This window comes from Oncorhynchus masou, chromosome 7, assembly GCF_036934945.1.
Source record: "Oncorhynchus masou masou isolate Uvic2021 chromosome 7, UVic_Omas_1.1, whole genome shotgun sequence".
Taxonomy (NCBI): domain Eukaryota; kingdom Metazoa; phylum Chordata; class Actinopteri; order Salmoniformes; family Salmonidae; genus Oncorhynchus; species Oncorhynchus masou.
Genome location: NC_088218.1, coordinates 8,769,507 through 8,788,274, shown reverse-complemented (window position 1 = coordinate 8,788,274; position 18,768 = coordinate 8,769,507). Strand labels below are relative to the sequence as shown.

At 44.9% G+C, this 18,768-nt stretch overlaps 1 protein-coding gene and 1 pseudogene across 1 annotated transcript in view; both read right to left on the bottom strand.

Moving 5' to 3' along the window:
• LOC135542947 (receptor-type tyrosine-protein phosphatase-like N) overlaps positions 1–11,047 on the bottom strand; it is a 46,063-nt gene extending 35,016 nt beyond the window's left edge. Inside the window, exons 1-2 of the mRNA XM_064970075.1 lie at positions 10,799–11,047; positions 2,180–2,230 (exon numbers count right to left, since the gene is read on the bottom strand). Coding sequence (XP_064826147.1) covers positions 2,180–2,230; positions 10,799–10,874 — 127 coding nt within the window. The 5' untranslated portion in view covers positions 10,875–11,047. The remainder of the gene's footprint in view (positions 1–2,179; positions 2,231–10,798) is intronic.
• Positions 11,048–12,234: 1,187 nt separating this feature from the next.
• The window catches only part of LOC135542946 (aspartyl aminopeptidase-like), a 14,589-nt pseudogene continuing 8,055 nt past the window's right edge, over positions 12,235–18,768 (bottom strand).

Here is an 18,768-nt window from a genome sequence, read left to right as displayed (position 1 = left end):
GGTGATGTGCTATGGTGATGTACTATGGTGATGTACTATGGTGATGTACTATGGAGATGTACTATGGTGATGTACTATGGTGATGTACTATGGAGATGTACTATGGTGATGTACTATGGTGATGTACTATGGTGATGTGCTATGGTGATGTACTATGGAGATGTGCTATGGTGATGTACTATGGAGATGTGCTATGGTGATGTGCTATGGTGATGTACTATGGTGATGTGCTATGGTGATGTGCTATGGTGATGTGCTATGGTGATGTGCTATGGTGATGTACTATGGTGATGTACTATGGTGATGTACTATGGTGATGTGCTATGGTGATGTACTATGGTGATGTACTATGGTGATGTACTATGGTGATGTACTATGGTGATGTACTATGGTGATGTGCTATGGTGATGTGCTATGGTGATGTGCTATGGTGATGTGCTATGGTGATGTACTATGGTGATGTACTATGGTGATGTTTGTGTGTTTGTAGATGTGCGAGTGGGTCTCGATGAGTCATCGCCCAGCTCTATTCTCTCTCTCACCCATTCTCTCTCTCTCTAACATACACATGGGGAGAGACACTGCCGTCAGCCAGGTGATGTCACTGTTGCCATGGAAACGGTGGGAAAGAGACGTGATTGGTTAAGAGCAAGTTGACGGAGAGAGGCCGTGTGTTTACACACTGATGCTCAGAGTGTGCCTCATCATACTTGAAGGCACACACGCTCACACACACATTTGCACACATGCAGTTCTGGAGACAAAAATCAGGAAACACATGACAACTGCCATTAAGTTAATTGAGTATGAATAATGTAGATTTCCTATGAGACAGTAGACAGCAGAACACCTGCCCATCACAACAGTTGAACTGGTTAACGTCATTATATGCATGAAGTCCCAAATGTCACCCTATTCCCTATATAGTGCACTACTTCTGCCCAGGGTCCAAGGGGGGTTGAGACAAGGGGGGATGAGACAATGAGACAAGGGGGATGGAACAAGGTGGGTGAAACAAGGGGGGGATGAGACAAGGGGGTTGAACAAGGTGGGATGAGACAAGGGGGTTGAGACAAGGTGGGATGAGACAAGGGGGAGGGGGTTGAGACAAGGTGGGATGAGACAAAATTGCAATTGGCTCAGAACAGGGCAGCACAGCTGGCCCTTGGATGCACACAGAGAGCTAACATGAATAATATGCATGTCAATCTCTCCTGGCTGTAAGTGGAGGAGAGATTGACTTCATCCCTACTTTTATTTATGAGAGGTATTAACATGTTGAATGCACCGAGCTGTCTGTCTAAACTACTGGCATACAGCTCGGACACCCATGCACACCCCACAAGACATGCCACAAGAGGTGTCTTCACAGTCCCCAAGTCCAGAACAGACTATGGTAGGCACACAGTACTACATAGATCCATGACTACATGGAATTCTATTCCACATCAAGTAACTGACGCCAGAAGTAAAATTACATTTTAAAAACAGATTAAAAAACAACTTATGGAACAGCGGGGACTGTGAAGCAACACAAACATTAGCACGTACGCACGCGCGCATACACATGGAATTAGTATTGTAGATATGTGTTAGTGGTGGAGTAGGGACCTGAGGGCACACAGTGTGTTGTGAAATCTATGAATGCATTGTAACGTTTTAAAACTGTATAAACTGCCTTAATTTTGCTGGACCCCAGGAAGAGTAGCTGGTGCTTTGGCAGCAGCTAATGGGGATCCATAATAAATACAAATACCTGATCTCGACTCCTCCTGCCTACCTTCCATCTTTGAGGACATGTATTTCCACTATTAGAGAGGTCACTCGACCATCTTGTCAACATAATAAAAAATCTTTGTCAAGCGTCAAAGTCTCTTCCTGTTTCTGTTTCAACTTATTGATAAATTACTGTTACTGATTGGCTGGAGGCTACACACCTGATTTCCCAGGTCTAGACCACAGAATGATTGGACATTTGTGTAGCCTCCAGCCAATCAGTAACAGCTGAAATGGAAACAGGAAGAGACTTTGGCGCACGAGAACTAAGAATTTGACACCCCTGTCTTATTAAAGAACTGCCAACACCTCCCAGAGTGTCTGGTGACAGTGAGAGGATTGTATAGTGAGACGACATGAAGAAGATTGGTTAGATAGAGAGATGGTGTTATGTCATACTGACCATCTGAGCATGGTTGGTCTCTGGGGCAGAGCTTCTTCTCAAACAGACAGCCTGAGAAGCACATGGAGAGGGGGAGGAGAAAGAGAGAGAGAGAGGAAAAGAGAGAGAGAAAGAGGGAGGGGGAAGAACAGAGAGAGATGGAGAGGGAGGAAGAGACAGAGGAGGAAGGGAGAGAGAGATTTTCTATTATTTCAGATTTTCTGGCAATTGACAACATGTCATGACAATAATGTACCCTTGAATTAAACGGGGGGAGGGAAATGAGAGAGCGAGTGAGAGAGAATTTAAGAGCTGTTAAATTCTATAACCACCTAAAAAGAAGCGATTCCCAAACTTCCATAACAAAGCCATCACCTACAGATGGATGAACCTGGAGAAGAGTCCCTAAGCAAGCTGAGGACACTAAGCAAGCTGGTCCCGGGACTCTGTTCACAAACACAAACAAAGCCCCAGGACAGCAACACAATTAGACCCAACCAAATCATGAGAAAACAAAAAGATAATTACTTGACACATTGGAAAGAATTAACAAACAAAAAACAGAGCAAACTGGAATGCTATTTGGCCTTAACAGAGAATACACAGTGGCAGAATACCTGACCACTGTGACCGACTATTGAGAAAGGTCGCTGTAGGCAGACCTGGCACTGAAAAGAAGACAGACTATGTGCTCACTGCCCCACAAAATGAGGTGGAAACTGCGCTGCACTTCCTAACCTCCTGCTAAATGTATGACCATAGTAGAGACACGGTGCATTAGGAAAGTATTGACCCTTTGACTTGTTCCACATTTTGTTAGATTACAGCCTTATTCTAAATTGGATTAAATAAAGCATTTTCTTCATCAATCTACACACAATACCCCATAATGACACAGCAAAAATAGGTTTTTAGACATTTTTGCAAATGTATTAAAGATTTAAAAAAAAACATTAATACCTTATTTAAATAAGTATTCAGACCCTTTGCTATGTTTCCATTGATCATCCTTGAGATGTTTCTACAACTTGGATTGGAATCCACCTGTGATAAATTCAATTGATTGGGCATGATTTGGAAAGGCACACACCTGTCGATATAAGATCCCACAGTTGACAGTACATGTCAGAGCAAAAACCAAGCCATGAGGTCAAAGGAATTGTCCGTAGAGCTCAGAGACAGGTTTGTGTCGAGGCACAGATCTGGGGAAGGGTACCAAACTATTTCTGCAGCATTGAAGGTCCCCAAGAACACAGTGGCCTCCATCTTTCTTAAATGGAAGACGTTTGGAACAACCAAGACTCTTCTTAGAGCTTGCTGCCCGGCAAAACTGAGCAATCGGGGGAGAAGTGCCTTGGCCAGGAAGGTGACTAAGAACCCGATGGTCACTCTGATAGAGCTCCAGAGTTCCTCTGTGGAGATAGGAGAACCTTCTAGAAGGTCAACCATCTCTGCAGCACTCCACCAATCAGGCATGTATACCAAAAGGCACCTAAAGTACTCTCAGACCATGAGAAAACAGATTCTCTGGTCTGATGAAAGCAAAATTGAACTATTTGGCCTGAATGCCAAGCATCACATCTGGAGGAAACCCTGCACCATCCCTATGGTGATGCATTGTTTTGGCAGCATCATGCTGTGGGGATGTTTTTCAGCATCAGGGACTGGGAGACTAGTCAGGATTGAGGGAAAGACGAACGGAGCAAAGTACAGAGAGATCCCAAATGAAAACTTGCTCCAGAGCGCTCAGGACCTCAGACTGGGGTGAAGGTTAATCTTCCAACAGGACGACGACCCTAAACACACAGCCAATAGAACACAGGAGTGGCTTCAGGACAAGTCTATGAATTTCCTTGAGTGGCCCAGCCAGAGCCCGGACTTGAACCCGATCGAACATCTCCTAAGAGACCTGAAAATAGCTGTGTAGCGACGCTCCCCATCCAACCTGACAGAGCTTGAGACGATATGCAGAGAAGAATGGGAGAAACTCCCCAAATACAGGTGTGCCAAGCTTATAGCGTCATATCCAAGAAGACTCGAGGCTGTAATCGCCGTCAAAGGTGCTTCAACAAAGTACTGAGTAAAGGGTCTGAATACTTATGTAAATGTGATATTTCAGTTGTTTATTTGTAATACATTTGCAAAAAATTCTAAAAAGCTGTTTTTGCTTTGTCATTATGAGGTATTGTGATGTCATTATGGGGTATTGTGATGTCATTATGGGGTATTGTGTGTAGATTGATGAGGGGGGATTGAACACACATATATATATATATACTAGAATAAGGCTGAAGGTCACAACATGTGGAAAAGATCTGAGGGTCTGAAGACTCTCCGAATGCTCTGTATTTCCCTCAGATTACACAGATTACACAGACCCACCAAGAATATGAAAACAAATCCACATTCTGATAAACTCCCATATCTACTGGGTGAAATACCACAGTGTGACATCACAGCACAGCAGCAGTATTTGTGACTTGTTGCCACAAGAACAGGGCAACCAGTGAAGAACATTATTTTCCCTTGTATACTTTAACAATTTGCACATCATTACTAAACTCTATATAGCCATAAAATGACATTTGAAATGTCTCTATTCATATGAAACTTTTGAGTGTAATGTTTACTGTTAATTTTTTACTTCACTTGCTTTGGCAATGTAAACATATGTTTCCCATGCCAATAAATGCCCTTTGAATTGAAAGAGGGGGTTGTGTTGGATGGCAGACTGTGTGTGTGATATATATATATATATATATATATATATATATAAAGGAGGTAATGGGCGACCTTTACAGATCTCCAGTCTGCTTGGGGAGGAAACACGGCCAGATGTGACACAACACGGCTGTACACACTGAGTGTGTGTGTGTGTGTGTGTGTGTGTGTGTGTGTGTGTGTGTGTGTGTGTGTGTGTGTGTGTGTGTGTGTGTGTGTGTGTGTGTGTGTGTGTGTGTGTGTGTGTGTGTGTGTGTGTGTGTGTGTGTGTGTGTGTGTGTGTGTGTGAGTGAGTTTGCATTCATGATTATGTGTGTACTGTATTACAAAAACAGAAGCGGGAGACAGACTGGCCTAGAGGGCTGTCTCTCTGTGGGGAAAACAATACGATTCCCCAGACACAAAGACAAGATCACAGACAAGACAAGATGAAACATAGACAAGAAAACAGAGCATGTCTTTCCGTGCAGCAGAATCAGTATTAGTTGTCTTTCAAATACTTTAGCTGCATATGATTGAGTTTGCCTGGCGCCGAGCAACGGAACCAATTAAATATTTGCGACGGTCCAAGCCCCGCCCATCTGCCACTTCAGGCAGGCTCAATCAAAGGCTCAAAGTATTTGAAAGAAGTCAGATACTATTTGAATCCATGTCTGGATACATCTGCGATATGATGACTAATACACACTGTATCCCTCCCTTTCTTCACACTCCTCTCTCTCCCTTCCTCTGTCCATCCCTCTCTCGTCTGTCTGCAGCAGTAGCAGGGGAGATTGTTGCCAAGCTAGAGTTCATCACAGACTGGACAAACCACTAGTGCACTGCCCCCGAGCCCCAAGAGCATGTCAATCAATCAACCGCATGCAAAAATACAGACTATCAATCCCAGGGGGCTAGGTCATAGTACATCTCTTGTTCTAGTAATGAGTATTGCTGTATCCTACATCTAAGAGAATATACTTTGGCCCTGCATTCTAGGCCTATTCTTAACTGTTGTACAGCACTGTGTTGTATCACGTATTTTGCATTCTATCAGTTGGTGTGACCTTGTGATGTCATCTATGGAATTGTCCATTGTGTTCTACCTCAAGAAACTCAAGATGTGAAATAAGACCAATAAACTGAAGTGATCTGGGTTGTAAGTATCATAGCAACAGTAATTTCAAACTGAGTGGCGTAATTCTCTGGGCTGTTTTTTTGTTATTTCAGCTGTTCAGAAATATGAGGGAGAGATGTAACACACAACACAAGTTCATCGGGATTCTACGTTCTTTCTGGGGAAGAGGCATGTACTGTAAGCTGATTATGTGTATCCCACAACAGTCAATAAAAGCTATTACAGCAGTCAATAATTAGCACAGCACTGTATCATGGCAACATGTGCTGCATTGCGCTGTATACATGCATGAGTCAGAGCTCCATAAACAAAGGAGTTCCAAACAGCATGGACATAATTATCACCTTGGATGTTTCCACCCCACACACACTTTATGAATTCAATCCCATAATTAAACTCAGTCACATGACTGGGTGTTTCCTGTTCTTTCTCCACAATGATCTGAGTTTGTTTTCCTCCATCTCCCTCATAATCTCCCCCTCAAACTCTCTTCTCTCCCTCACAAACCCCTCAAACTCACAAACTCTCTCTCTGCCTCACAAACTCTCTCTCTGCCTCACAAACTCTCTCTCTCTGCCTCAAACTCTCTCTCTCTGCCTCAAACTCTCTCTCTATCCGCTCTCAAACTCACTCTCTCTCTCTCCCTCTCTCTCTCCCCCTCAAACTCTCTCTCTCTCCCCCTCTCAAACTCTCTCTCCCCCTCTCAAACTCTCTCTCTCTATCCCCCTCAAACTCTCTCTCCCCCTCAAACTCTCTCTCTCTCTCTCAGCCTACAGATGCGCTACCTTAATTTGACCCTGCTTCTCACAGCAGGAAAATTAAATTGGAATTATGTGGATTATAATTAATGGAAATTTTTGTAGGGGTTGATACATTTTCCATTGGTGCAAATCAGGTGGGTATTAAATACTTTAGAAGCCTTTTAAAACCTTGAAAACACTAAAATTTGCAGAATACATCTCTGCGACAACAGTGATCAAATTAAGATAGCAGATCTGTACCGCTGGGAGTCAGGGCCTGGACAGAGGAAGTGGGGGAGCACTCTACAACACAAGGGCTATTTTTAATGTGTTACTGCAACTACAATCATATCCTTTCATATCTGAAATGACAATAAAGTAATGGGCTATAAGTACAGGGATAGAGTGAGGACAGACACGACATGTTGAGTTGAATAATGGTGAGTCTGGTGAGGCTTTGTCCATTTGAATTCTCTTTTATAGCTTCAGATAAGAGTCTGAATCTCAAATTGTACCCTGTTCCCTATGGGCCTTGGTCAAAAGTAGTGCACTATATAGGGAATAGGGCCCTGGTCTAAAGTAGTGCACTATATAGGGAATAGGGCCCTGGTCTAAAGTAGTGCACTTGTTATGCACTTGAGTGAGGACCCAAAAGCGGTTTAACAAAAACAGAGTTCTTTAATGAGAACACAGGAAAGACATAGATCCTCTTCAGACGTAGATAATGGCAAAAATAGACAACCCGCAGAGAGGGCGACAAATGAAACATAAAGTCCCTCTGATAAATAACAAGAGAGTCCCCTTCTTAGCAGCAGAGGAGAATAGCTGGGTTAGCGGCGACAGGCTGCAGGTCTCTCTGGGTAGGCGCGGGTCATAGAGGAACAGTGGTACCTGATCTCACGTAGCATCAGATGAACTGGACACAGTGCAAATGAAAGACAGTTAGCTGAGTACAGGATGCACCTGCCAGGCAGATTCCGACAGGATAGGACAAGGATGAAGCAAACGAGACGATAGCTTGCTTCTGGCATGAGAAACTCAAACGAGAATCTGACACCGAAAGTAGCAGGAACAGAGAGAGAAATAGAGACCTAATCAGAGGGAAAAAGGGAACAGGTGGGGAAAGGGTGAACGAGCTAGTTAGGGGAGATGAGGAACAGCTGGAGAAGGAGAGAAAGAGAAGGTAACCTAATAAGACCAGCAGAGAGAGACAGAGTGAAGAGAAAGAACAGGAACAAGACATAATAAGACATGACAGCACTATATAGGAATAGGTTCCTGGTCTAAAGTAGTGCACTATATAGGAATAGGGCTCTGGTCTAAATGAGTGTGCTATATAGGGAATAGGGCCCTGATCTAAAGTAGTGCACTATATATAGGGAATAGGTTCCTGGTCTAAAGTAGTGCACTATATATAGGGAATAGGGCCCTGGTCTAAAGTAGTGCACTATATAGGTAATAGGGCTCTGGTCTAAAGTAGTGCACTATATATAGGGAATAGGGCCTTGGCCTGAAGTAGTGCACTATATAGGTAATAGGGCCCTGGTCTAAAGTAGTGCACTATGTAGGGAATAGGGCCCTGGTCTAAAGTAGTGTACTATATAGGGAATAGGGCCCTGGTCTAAAGTAGTGTACTATATAGGGAATAGGGCTCTGGTCTAAATGAGTGTGCTATATAGGGAATAGGGCCCTGGTCTAAATGAGTGTGCTATATAGGGAATAGGGCCCTGGTCTAAAGTAGTGCACTATATAGGGAATAGGGTGCCATTTGGGATGCAACTTATATTTTACAGATTTAAAGGGGTAATATTAAACTTAGAAATGCCTCATGAGAATGTTGTACCCCATCAGAATCCAACATGATAAGCTTGATTTACTCCAATGTGAATGTAAACAAACACTGTATAGCCTCAAAAGATGGTTAAAACTGTCATTTGTATATAATTGATGGCCAGAATTTGAGAGTGGTTCCATTTCTCCAGCCACCCCATCCCTCAACTTTTTATCAAAACGGTGGCGGGGAGCCCTCTTTGTTATCGTTTCAACTGCGGATGGCCCTTTTAATCTTCAGAAAACAGACTTGTTTTTGTCCTCCGAGGTGTATATAGACAGATGGCCATGACAGGTGATGCTATGGGCTGAAGTCACACACCACCTGTGTCTCACCTCTCACTGTGTGACAACCTGAGAAATGTAACACCCCACCAGATCTAACAAGTACCATATTGTGATTCATAACCATCAGTGCCACTGGATTTAAAGACTATTATAATCTGAATCATAACAATCAGTACCACCGGATTTAAAGACTATCATTATGTGATTCATAACCATCAGAATAGGTGAGTTATACTCGATACATACACGTGTATATGCCTCTTCAGCTTTGTTAGTGTTGTGCCTTAAACATGCTCAATAAATTGGTCTGGCCATCCAACAAAATCTCCAAATACATTAGAATGTATGCAGTTCTCACTCATTCCTGTTTATTCACATGGGGTGAAGCCGTATGAATGAAGGATCCTTCAGGTTCTGACTACAGTCGTGGTGGTGAGACACACCGATGGGATGCGCTACTATTGGTTTATTAGTTACCTGCAACAATGTTAGGCCTACTGTTTCACTTCTGATAACTCCACAAACCGGCATGTCAAAAGGAAGGCAGTCATAGCCAGTTAGACATGGTATAATTCTCCTCAGATTGACACACACGGTAAGTAAGCAATAACCGTATTACAAGATAACCAACCGTGTCGAACAGCTGGAAATCAAGGAGGCAAAGTAATACATTTTCCCCTAGTGTGATGAACTAACAGTAGTCAGGTCTACATCTCACCAGAACTGAGTTAAGGTCAGTGTGTGTGCCTGCCTGTCTGCCTCCACAGCACAGGTTTAGCCTGCCCTACAGCACCGAAATGTCAAGCGGCCATCGACACAGAAAACAAGCGCACTGTTCTGAACCATCAGTGCTGAGTCTGTGTGTGCAGTCTGTCCATGATTCTAAAATGACTGGCTATAACCAACGCTCATGCCATTGACGTAGAGAGTATGTATGCACTGTCCATGGTACTGAAATGAGCGCGCAGGCGCTATTGATGTACAGTTCGAGGTGGTAGGATTGGCTGCAGCCTACATTGATAAACTGCCAGCAGTAGGCTGGCTACATTAGAATAGGATCCAACTTTAGTAATTGAACTACTAACCAGCCTGGAGGGCGTGAGGTCATGTGTGCAAGCAAGTGGGTGGTTGTAATCGCAGTATTACAGAATGGGCCTTGGTAAACCTATGACAGTGGTTGCCTAGGTTGTCATTCAATTTCATTGCTTTGGGTTGACATTGCATCAATAGCCAAGTGCGTGTTGTTTAAACTTAGCGCAGTGCATTTTACACAAATCAAAATGACATCGTCATCCACAAAAGCAAAAACACCAGACCTGTAGCCGACACAAAAACCAAACCCTAATCTTCTGACTTTTGAATGAGGTGAAGAAGCGCTCTCCCTCGCTCTCAAACAGTTTTGTTTTTATTGAGCGCGCCGAGCCAAGGCGTGGGGCACAGCAGGCTATTACTGGTCCTTGCTCCTCTATTATTGCGGAGAGGAGCTATGATGAATCATGCCTGACGCTGTTTTCGCAAAACCCATCATTCAATCCAAGCAGAAGTCTACAGCCTCAAGTCACTAATCAAACCAAGTGTATTGTGACGCAATTTCACATTCAGCCTACATAGCCTCCAATAACTGACATCCAGAATCTCTCAATTTCTTATACATTACAAATGTTAAGTACATTCACGTTGTTTATAACACTATGCTACAATGCACAGAAAAGCAAAACAGTATGGTGAATGATACTAAAATAATTTAGCATGTGGCTATATTCTTAGTTTCTATTCTGGCAAATCCAGTTTGAAGTAAGTAACAGAATATGGCTCATGGACCCCGTCAATATATTGCATTGATTTACTCACTATACGCTGTTGCCTTGGCTGAGATTTCTAAATGGCTGTGTATGTAGACCTGTTACCTGCCTCTGAGTGACTCAGTTCATTTTTCTCCCTTACCGTATCTGCTTGACATCCCGGTCTGATAGCACACCGCCATCACACATAACACGCTCCATAGTCGCTGAGATCCCATGGTTTTCCCCAAGACAGACAGAGCTGTTCAGCGGTGCGTTTTAAACCCTCATGATCCGTGTCAACTATCGGAGGGACTTTCTAATGTCGCACATCCACTCCGACTCCAAAGGAAGGACGTGGATTTTCGGCAGCAGAAGCGCACCAACTGTGAGTGCGACAGCAAGTGTTGCGAGAAATGTGTAAATCCCGGGATGCACGCTGCTTCGGATCAGGAACGGAAGGGGTTAGTCTTTCTGCATGGCTAGTTTACCTTTGGGAGACCCACCATTGCATCATAGCCCACTAGGCGAAATTAATAAAGTTCAAGTAATTTTTACCATGTATTCCTCAGTTCCTCTAAATATACTGAGGAAAAATATAAACGTAACATGTAAAGTGTTGGTCCCGTGTTTCGTGAGCTGAAATAAAAGATCCCAGAAATGTTCCACACTCACAAAAAGCTTATTTCTCTCAAATTGTGCACACTTGTTTTACATTCCTGTTGGTGATAATTTATCCTTTGCCAAGATAATCCATCCACCTGACAGGTGTGGCATATCAAGAAGCTGATTAAACAGCATGATCATTACACAGGTGCACCCTGTGCTGGGGACAATAAAAGGTCACTAAAATGTGCAGTTTTGTCACACAACACAATGCCACGGATTTTCGCAAGTTGAGTGAGCGTGTAATTGGCATGCTAACTGCAGGAATGTCCAACAGAGCTGTTGCCAGAGAATCAAATGTCCATTTCTCTACCACAAGCCACTTCCAACCTCGTGGAACCACGCCAGCCCAGGACCGGACAGCTGATGAAACTGAGGAGTATTTCTGTCTGAAAAAACCCTTTGGTGGGGAAAAACACATTCTGATTGGCTGGGCCTAGCTCCCAAGTGGGTGGGCGTATGCCCTCCTAGGCCCACCCATGGCTGCATCAGTGCCCAGTATTGTGAAATCCATAGATTAGGGCCTAATGAATGTAAATTGACTGATTTCCTTATATGAAGTGTAAACTCAGTAAAACTGTTGTGTTTAGATTTTTGTTCAGTATATTTGTCAACATTGTTATGTTGTTTCACCACTGGTACGAGACTTGCTAAAGAGTGTGGGCCAAACACTTTATTTCAATTGAAGCTCCAGTACAACAGAGGCAGAGGTTAGAGAAGCAGGCCTCAACCAGAGGGTTGCCGGTTCGAATCCCAACTCAAGACGGGAAAATCTAGTGCGGAAATGCATCATCTGCCATTGTGCCTTTAAGCAAGCGACTTAACCCCCTATAATTGGTCCAGGGGCACGGGGTGCTGCAGTGCATCCAGCCTTTAGGACTATATGTGTGTGGAATGAGTGAGTGAACAAAAACACGGGAAGGAGAGAGGATGTGTAGATTAAAAATGGATTATTTTATAAACCATTTTAGTTCATCAGAAACATCATTTGAAGTTCCTTGCCTCTGAATGTGTGCAAAACGTTCTGCTGAAGCACTGTGTGTCATGTGAGTATACAAATAACACAGTGTGTAGAGAGACCCAGAGGAGGACATCTGTCTGTCCTTCTGTCCATGCTGTGTCCTTCCCCCAGGCTAGTCCACAGTCACCATGTCTCTCACAGTGGGGAAGAGCTCAAAGAAGCCCTGGTAAGAACAGACGGAAGACACATCATCATACATCAACATAGTGAGACATTATGGTTCACTATGTCTGGGCAGATTACAACACAATTAGACCCATAGAATGTACTGATACCACTTTCACACTAACATGCTGTTCCCAACCACACTGTGCTGGCTCTGATATTTTCCTTCCACATTGTCCAGCAACTACAGTAGATGCGTACCCAGGCCAGGCAGAACCGCTTGGCTCAGTTTGGCTCATAGAGAAACAGCAGAGTGAAAAGGGTATCAGTGTGATGGAGTGGGTCAGGGTCAGGGGTCATTCCAAAGCCACATTTTCCTAATTGACAAGAATTCAAGGGAATTGGAAATTTAGTGTACTTCCTGAATTGACCCCAACCCTGGAGTGGGTTAGTAGAGGGTCCAGTACCTTGAATAGGTTGGTAGACTGGAGCACTCCAGAGGTGCAGCACATCTCCCTGATGGAGTGCATGGCCAGCTGGGGGGCACCGATGTCCAGCACGGGGATCCCCAGGCGGGAAGACAGGATGGGGCCGATGGTGGTCCCACAGGGGCTGTCGTTACGCACCATCACATCCTGGGGCCACAGAAACAGGGTCAGGAGGGTAATTCATTAACACACGCTTACTAGGTACAGTTGAAGCATCTGTGGAGAGAATACACACATGTACTGTTACATTCAGATTGATTGATTACATTTCCATGTGCCATGGATGCCCATTAATCACTCAGACATACATTGGATGTCAGCTGTGTGAGGAAACTCAACATGAGTCAGAACTGGAACTGTCCTTCCTGCCTCTCTGCTATTTAAATCTGGCTTCACACCGGTCCATTCCTCTGAGTCCATATGGGGGTGAATGAGTGCACACTTCAGGGAGGGAAATGGACCAGAGCGGTAGTTTCACCAGGCCCTGAGGTGAATAAAGTGCCCTTGTGGGAGCGGAACATCCTTCATCTAAAAATCTTAAATCCCCACTACACCACTGCTCGGTTTAAATCCCCACTACACCACTGCTCGGTTTAAATCCCCACTACACCACTGCTCGGTTTAAATCCCCACTACACCACTGCTCGGTTTAAATCCCCACTACACCACTGCTCGGTTTAAATCCCCACTACACCACTGCTCGGTTTAAATCCCCACTACACTACTGCTCGGTTTAAATCCCCACTACACTAAGGCTCGGTTTAAATCCCCACTACACCACTGCTCGGTTTAAATCCCCACTACACCACTGCTCGGTTTAAATCCCCACGGTTTAAACACTACACTAAGGCTCGGTTTAAATCCCCACTACACCACTGCTCGGTTTAAATCCCCACTACACTAAGGCTCGGTTTAAATCCCCACTACACAGGCTCGGTTTAAATCCCCACTACACTAAGGCTCGGTTTAAATCCCCACTACACCACTGCTCGGTTTAAATCCCCACTACACTAAGGCTCGGTTTAAATCCCCACTACACTAAGGCTCGGTTTAAATCCCCACTACACCACTGCTCGGTTTAAATCCCCACTACACCACTGCTCGGTTTAAATCCCCACTACACTAAGGCTCGGTTTAAATCCCCACTACACTAAGGCTCGGTTTAAATCCCCACTACACTAAGGCTCGGTTTAAATCCCCACTACACTAAGGCTCGGTTTAAATCCCCACTACACCACTGCTCGGTTTAAATCCCCACTACACTAAGGCTCGGTTTAAATCCCCACTACACTAAGGCTCGGTTTAAATCCCCACTACACTAAGGCTCGGTTTAAATCCCCACTACACCACTGCTCGGTTTAAATCCCCACTACACCACTGCTCGGTTTAAATCCCCACTACACCACTGCTCGGTTTAAATCCCCACTACACCAAGGCTCGGTTTAAATCCCCACTACACTAAGGCTCGGTTTAAATCCCCACTACACTAAGGCTCGGTTTAAATCCCCCCCACTTGGTTTAAATCCCCACTACACTAAGGCTCGGTTTAAATCCCCACTACACTAAGGCTCGGTTTAAATCCCCACTACACTAAGGCTCGGTTTAAATCCCCACTACACTAAGGCTCGGTTTAAATCCCCACTACACTGCTCGGTTTAAATCCCCACTACACCACTGCTCGGTTTAAATCCCCACTACACCCGGTTTAAACTACACCACTGCTCGGTTTAAATCCCCACTACACCACTGCTCGGTTTAAATCCCCCCACTACGGTTTAAATCCCCACTGCTCGGTTTAAATCCCCACTACACCACTGCTCGGTTTAAATCCCCACTACACCACTGCTCGGTTTAAATCCCCACTACACCAAGGCTCGGTTTAAATCCCCCTACACCACAGCACTTTCTTCACCTCAGCACTACTTTGCTAGGAGATCCCCACTGCAGAGTGGATTTAAAAACACCAGATCACAAACCCGTGCAGTACACCAAGGCACACACGGAAACAAATGTTTGAACAAATCACATGCGCACACACACGCCAATTACCTGAAGAGGCACACCAACACGACTGGCGATCTCTCTCAAGATGGAGGCTGTCACAGCCGTAGTGGCATAGCGCTGGTTACTGTTGAATTTAACTACAGGACCCTGAGAGAGAGGACATTCAGACAATCACACTGACTACAACTTCAGATATCTGTATAGAAAACATACATAAATGTATAGCATGTCTGCCACAAATATTACACAGGTACACCATGACTATTTTACCTAAATCTAAAATTGTAGACATTTTTTGTAGAAGATTACAACAATATGTCCACCAGTTCTAATGGGGGTTTTTAATGTGTATTGCTGAGGGGGTCATTTGAGCTCTGTACCTTGTGGAAGGCTGGTCTGTGGTTTTCATCATGCTTCTCCCTAGGGTGAAAATGAAAGTCGATTAAAACTATAAACACAGCAAACATCTTTCAAACTGTCTTCTGGTCCCAGCTGGCACAAAAACAGTACAACATCAGTCAATTATATATCTAATATGATATAAATATATAAATGAGACTATTATTCCCCAGGTATACTGTACACTGACTGGTAGTTGGGATGTTGTTCTTGAACCTGACTGGTAGAGAGTGTGAATGTTAGTATGTTTTCTATGGGGAGTAACAGCACATTGTCTCTAACATCCCAACTACCAGTCAGGGTCTAGAACATCATCCCAACTACCAGTCACACTTTAGAAAAGGGTGGAGAATCAGGACACATCCTCTGACTGGTTGTTGGGATGTTAGAGACAGAGGTTGTGTCCTGATTCTCCACCCTTTTTCTAAAGTGTGACTGGTAGTTGGGATGATGTTCTAGACCCTGACTGGTAGTTGGGATGATGTTCTAGAACCTGACCTCACTTGCACACTTTCTGTCATGGATCTAAAAACATTTGATTGGTGTAATAATGGCTGGAGGGGAGGCTCCACCATTAAATCCATGGCAGGAAGTAGACACTTTGGGAAAATGGTGGAGACTTGGGATGCAAACACAGAGTGATTAACAGTACGGCGTTTCCATAGGGAGTAGGAGTAAACTGACTGGTAATTGGAGTGTTACTATAGAGACTGGAGTGATTGACAGGTTACTGTATGGTACTGACTGGTAGTTGGGGTGCAGGGCGTGGGCCATGTCAGCGCTGATCATGAAGGAGCGTGGCACCGCCTGCTGGAAGGCTGTGAGGTTGGTGGGGGAGGAGGACAGTCGACTCAGGATCAGCTCTGTCAGGTTGGACGCTGCCCCCTGGGCGCTCTCTGACCCCACCTACAGGCCATAGGGGGAAGTGTTAGGTTAGGGTTCGCCAAACCAGTTCCCTCCTGTAGGTTTATACTCCAACCCTGTTCCTGGAGAGCTACCCTCCTGTAGGTTCACAATCCAACCCTAATTTAGAGCACCTGATTCTATTAATTAGCTGGGTGATAGGCTAAATCAGTCATTTTACAACTGGGGTTGGAGTATAAACCTACAGGAGGGTCTCTCTCCAGGAACAGGGTTGGAGTCTAAACCTACAGGAGGGTATCTCTCCAGGAACAGGGTTGGAGTCTAAACCTACAGGAGGGTCTCTCTCCAGGAACAGGGTTGGAGAGCCCTGAGTTAGATATACAGAGGCCATATTGACAAAACATCTCAGAGTAGAAGTGCTGATCTAGGATCAGTTGTACAATTTTAATTAATCAGAGGGGGAACCTGGTCCTATATCAGCACTCCTTATCAGAGATACTTTGTGAATATGTCCCCAGGGGTTTTTCCTGACCACCAGAAAACCCTGGGCCCTAGTTATAGTTCATAGCTACAGGCCAGTGATAAGGAGAAGCCCTAGCTCTACACAGAATGAATTTAGCCAACACAGGACTGGGGGACCGACCTCTTCATTGTCAAACAGAGTCACCATCCTGATGTTGGGGTCTGTGACCAAAGAGTCTCTAGAGATGCAGGAGTCCATCAGAGCCTAGTGGACAGAGGAACAGAGGGTAAAGGTTAGGGGAATGAAGGTTAAGGTTAAAGAGGAAGTAGAGGTTAGAGAATAAATGGTAAGGTTAAAGAGGACGTTCACATTATGGTGGTAGTCATGTTCGATTCCTCTCGTCCCTCTCAAACACACCAGAGGAAAAGATGTGAGGTTCCTACTCTCAGAGCTGTACTTTGAGAAGGAGACCAGTTGTTGAGGTGGCTGGTGTTAGTGTCTGGAGGTGGAGTGTTGAGTTGGAAGAGGAGATGAGACTCACCTGTAGGGCACAGTAGCAGCTGTGGAGGTTGTCCAGACGGGGGAGTAGATGAACTCTTCAAACACACCTCCAATTGCCTATGCAGCAGGCACACAAGTCAGTAATCTGTTATCGATGTCATTAACAGAGGGGGGGGAGATGTTGAGGAGAGTAGACTCACCCCTGGCTGAGTGTCAGCCAGACACAGCTCAAAGTCCAGCAGGGCCTCAGGCTGAACGTCCAGCTCTGAACACAGCACCTTGACCAGGGCCGGGTGGTGCTTCTCTGCCTGGACGAGTGAGAGAGATGGAGAAATGTACTAAAGGCCTACTGAAGTTGTGTAAGGCAAGTGATTGATTAGTGTGTGTGGTATATTGGACTGTGTATAACTGTATCTAGTACTGCAGAGCGTACAGTGAGAGATATGGATAGATAAGAGTCTTACAAAAGTGGTGGCATCGCAGGCATCCCCAGTGGAACAGCAGCCAGTCTCCAGCTCCTCCTGTACAGCAGTGGCTAGGATGGGCACTCTGTCACACACACAGTTACTAAACACTTATTTCCCTGTCCAATTCATGTTTGTTCTCCTGGTCCCTTGAGGGGTGTATCTCAATAGTCTATAGTGGTCTCCTCCCCTTCAACTGCACTGATGTGAAAGAACAGAACAGGTTCCAGCCATACTACCTTCACCTGTCCAGTCGTCAGATCAGTGTAGATGGAGGAGAGGAAGCCAGTTAAGACTTCTGACATGCAACCTGGGACTTACAGGTGGTTCTCCTTGTTGGGGCCGAAGGAGTCGTTGATGTCCCTCTGGAGGTGGATGGCCAGGTGGGGGATCCTCATGATCGGCCGGGGCACGTGAACCAGACGATGGACCAGCTTATCTCCAGTCTGCACCACAATAACACAACAACTCCCATGTAAGGTCCTCTCACAAACACACCTCCATTCTCCAGACACTTCAACACATAGTTCATGACAGTTCAGAAACCTAAGAATGGGCCAACCTTAATGTTTCAGTTGTGAATGAAGGGTTAGATGGGTAGGGTTACATTGCCATACCTTGACCATAACACGACCGGCGATGGTCAGATCCCGGTCAAACCAGGTGTTCCAGATTCCTCCTCCGTAGCACTCCACCCCGACCTGCAGACAGCCCTGTTTGGTCTTCTTGGACCGTGGCTTAATCTGAATCAACCACACAGAGAGAGAAGGGTGTCAAGTTAGCGACCAAATACAAGTATGACCTACTATCCCCAGTGGTTGGAGGTGTTAGCCCTGGGTCGTGTTCAGTAGGGTACACCGTAGCAAATCAATTTGCAACAGAAAACTAAAATATTTGTTCTTAAATGGACAAGTTCAGACATTACCTGACTGTTTCAAAACGTTTTGTCCCTAATGAACACGGCCCAGTCATTTTCCCAGCGTGTCCCAAGTGTAGAATCTCATCCTTACCCTCAGACAGGGGCTGTCTGTGTGTGCTCCAATCATAGTGAAGCCATTGCCTGGCTGGAAATGTCCACCCACAGCAAAAGCGATGATGGAGGAGTAGTTACGGGTCACAAAGTACTGTTGAGAGAAGAGGAGTAGTTAGTTCTCAATC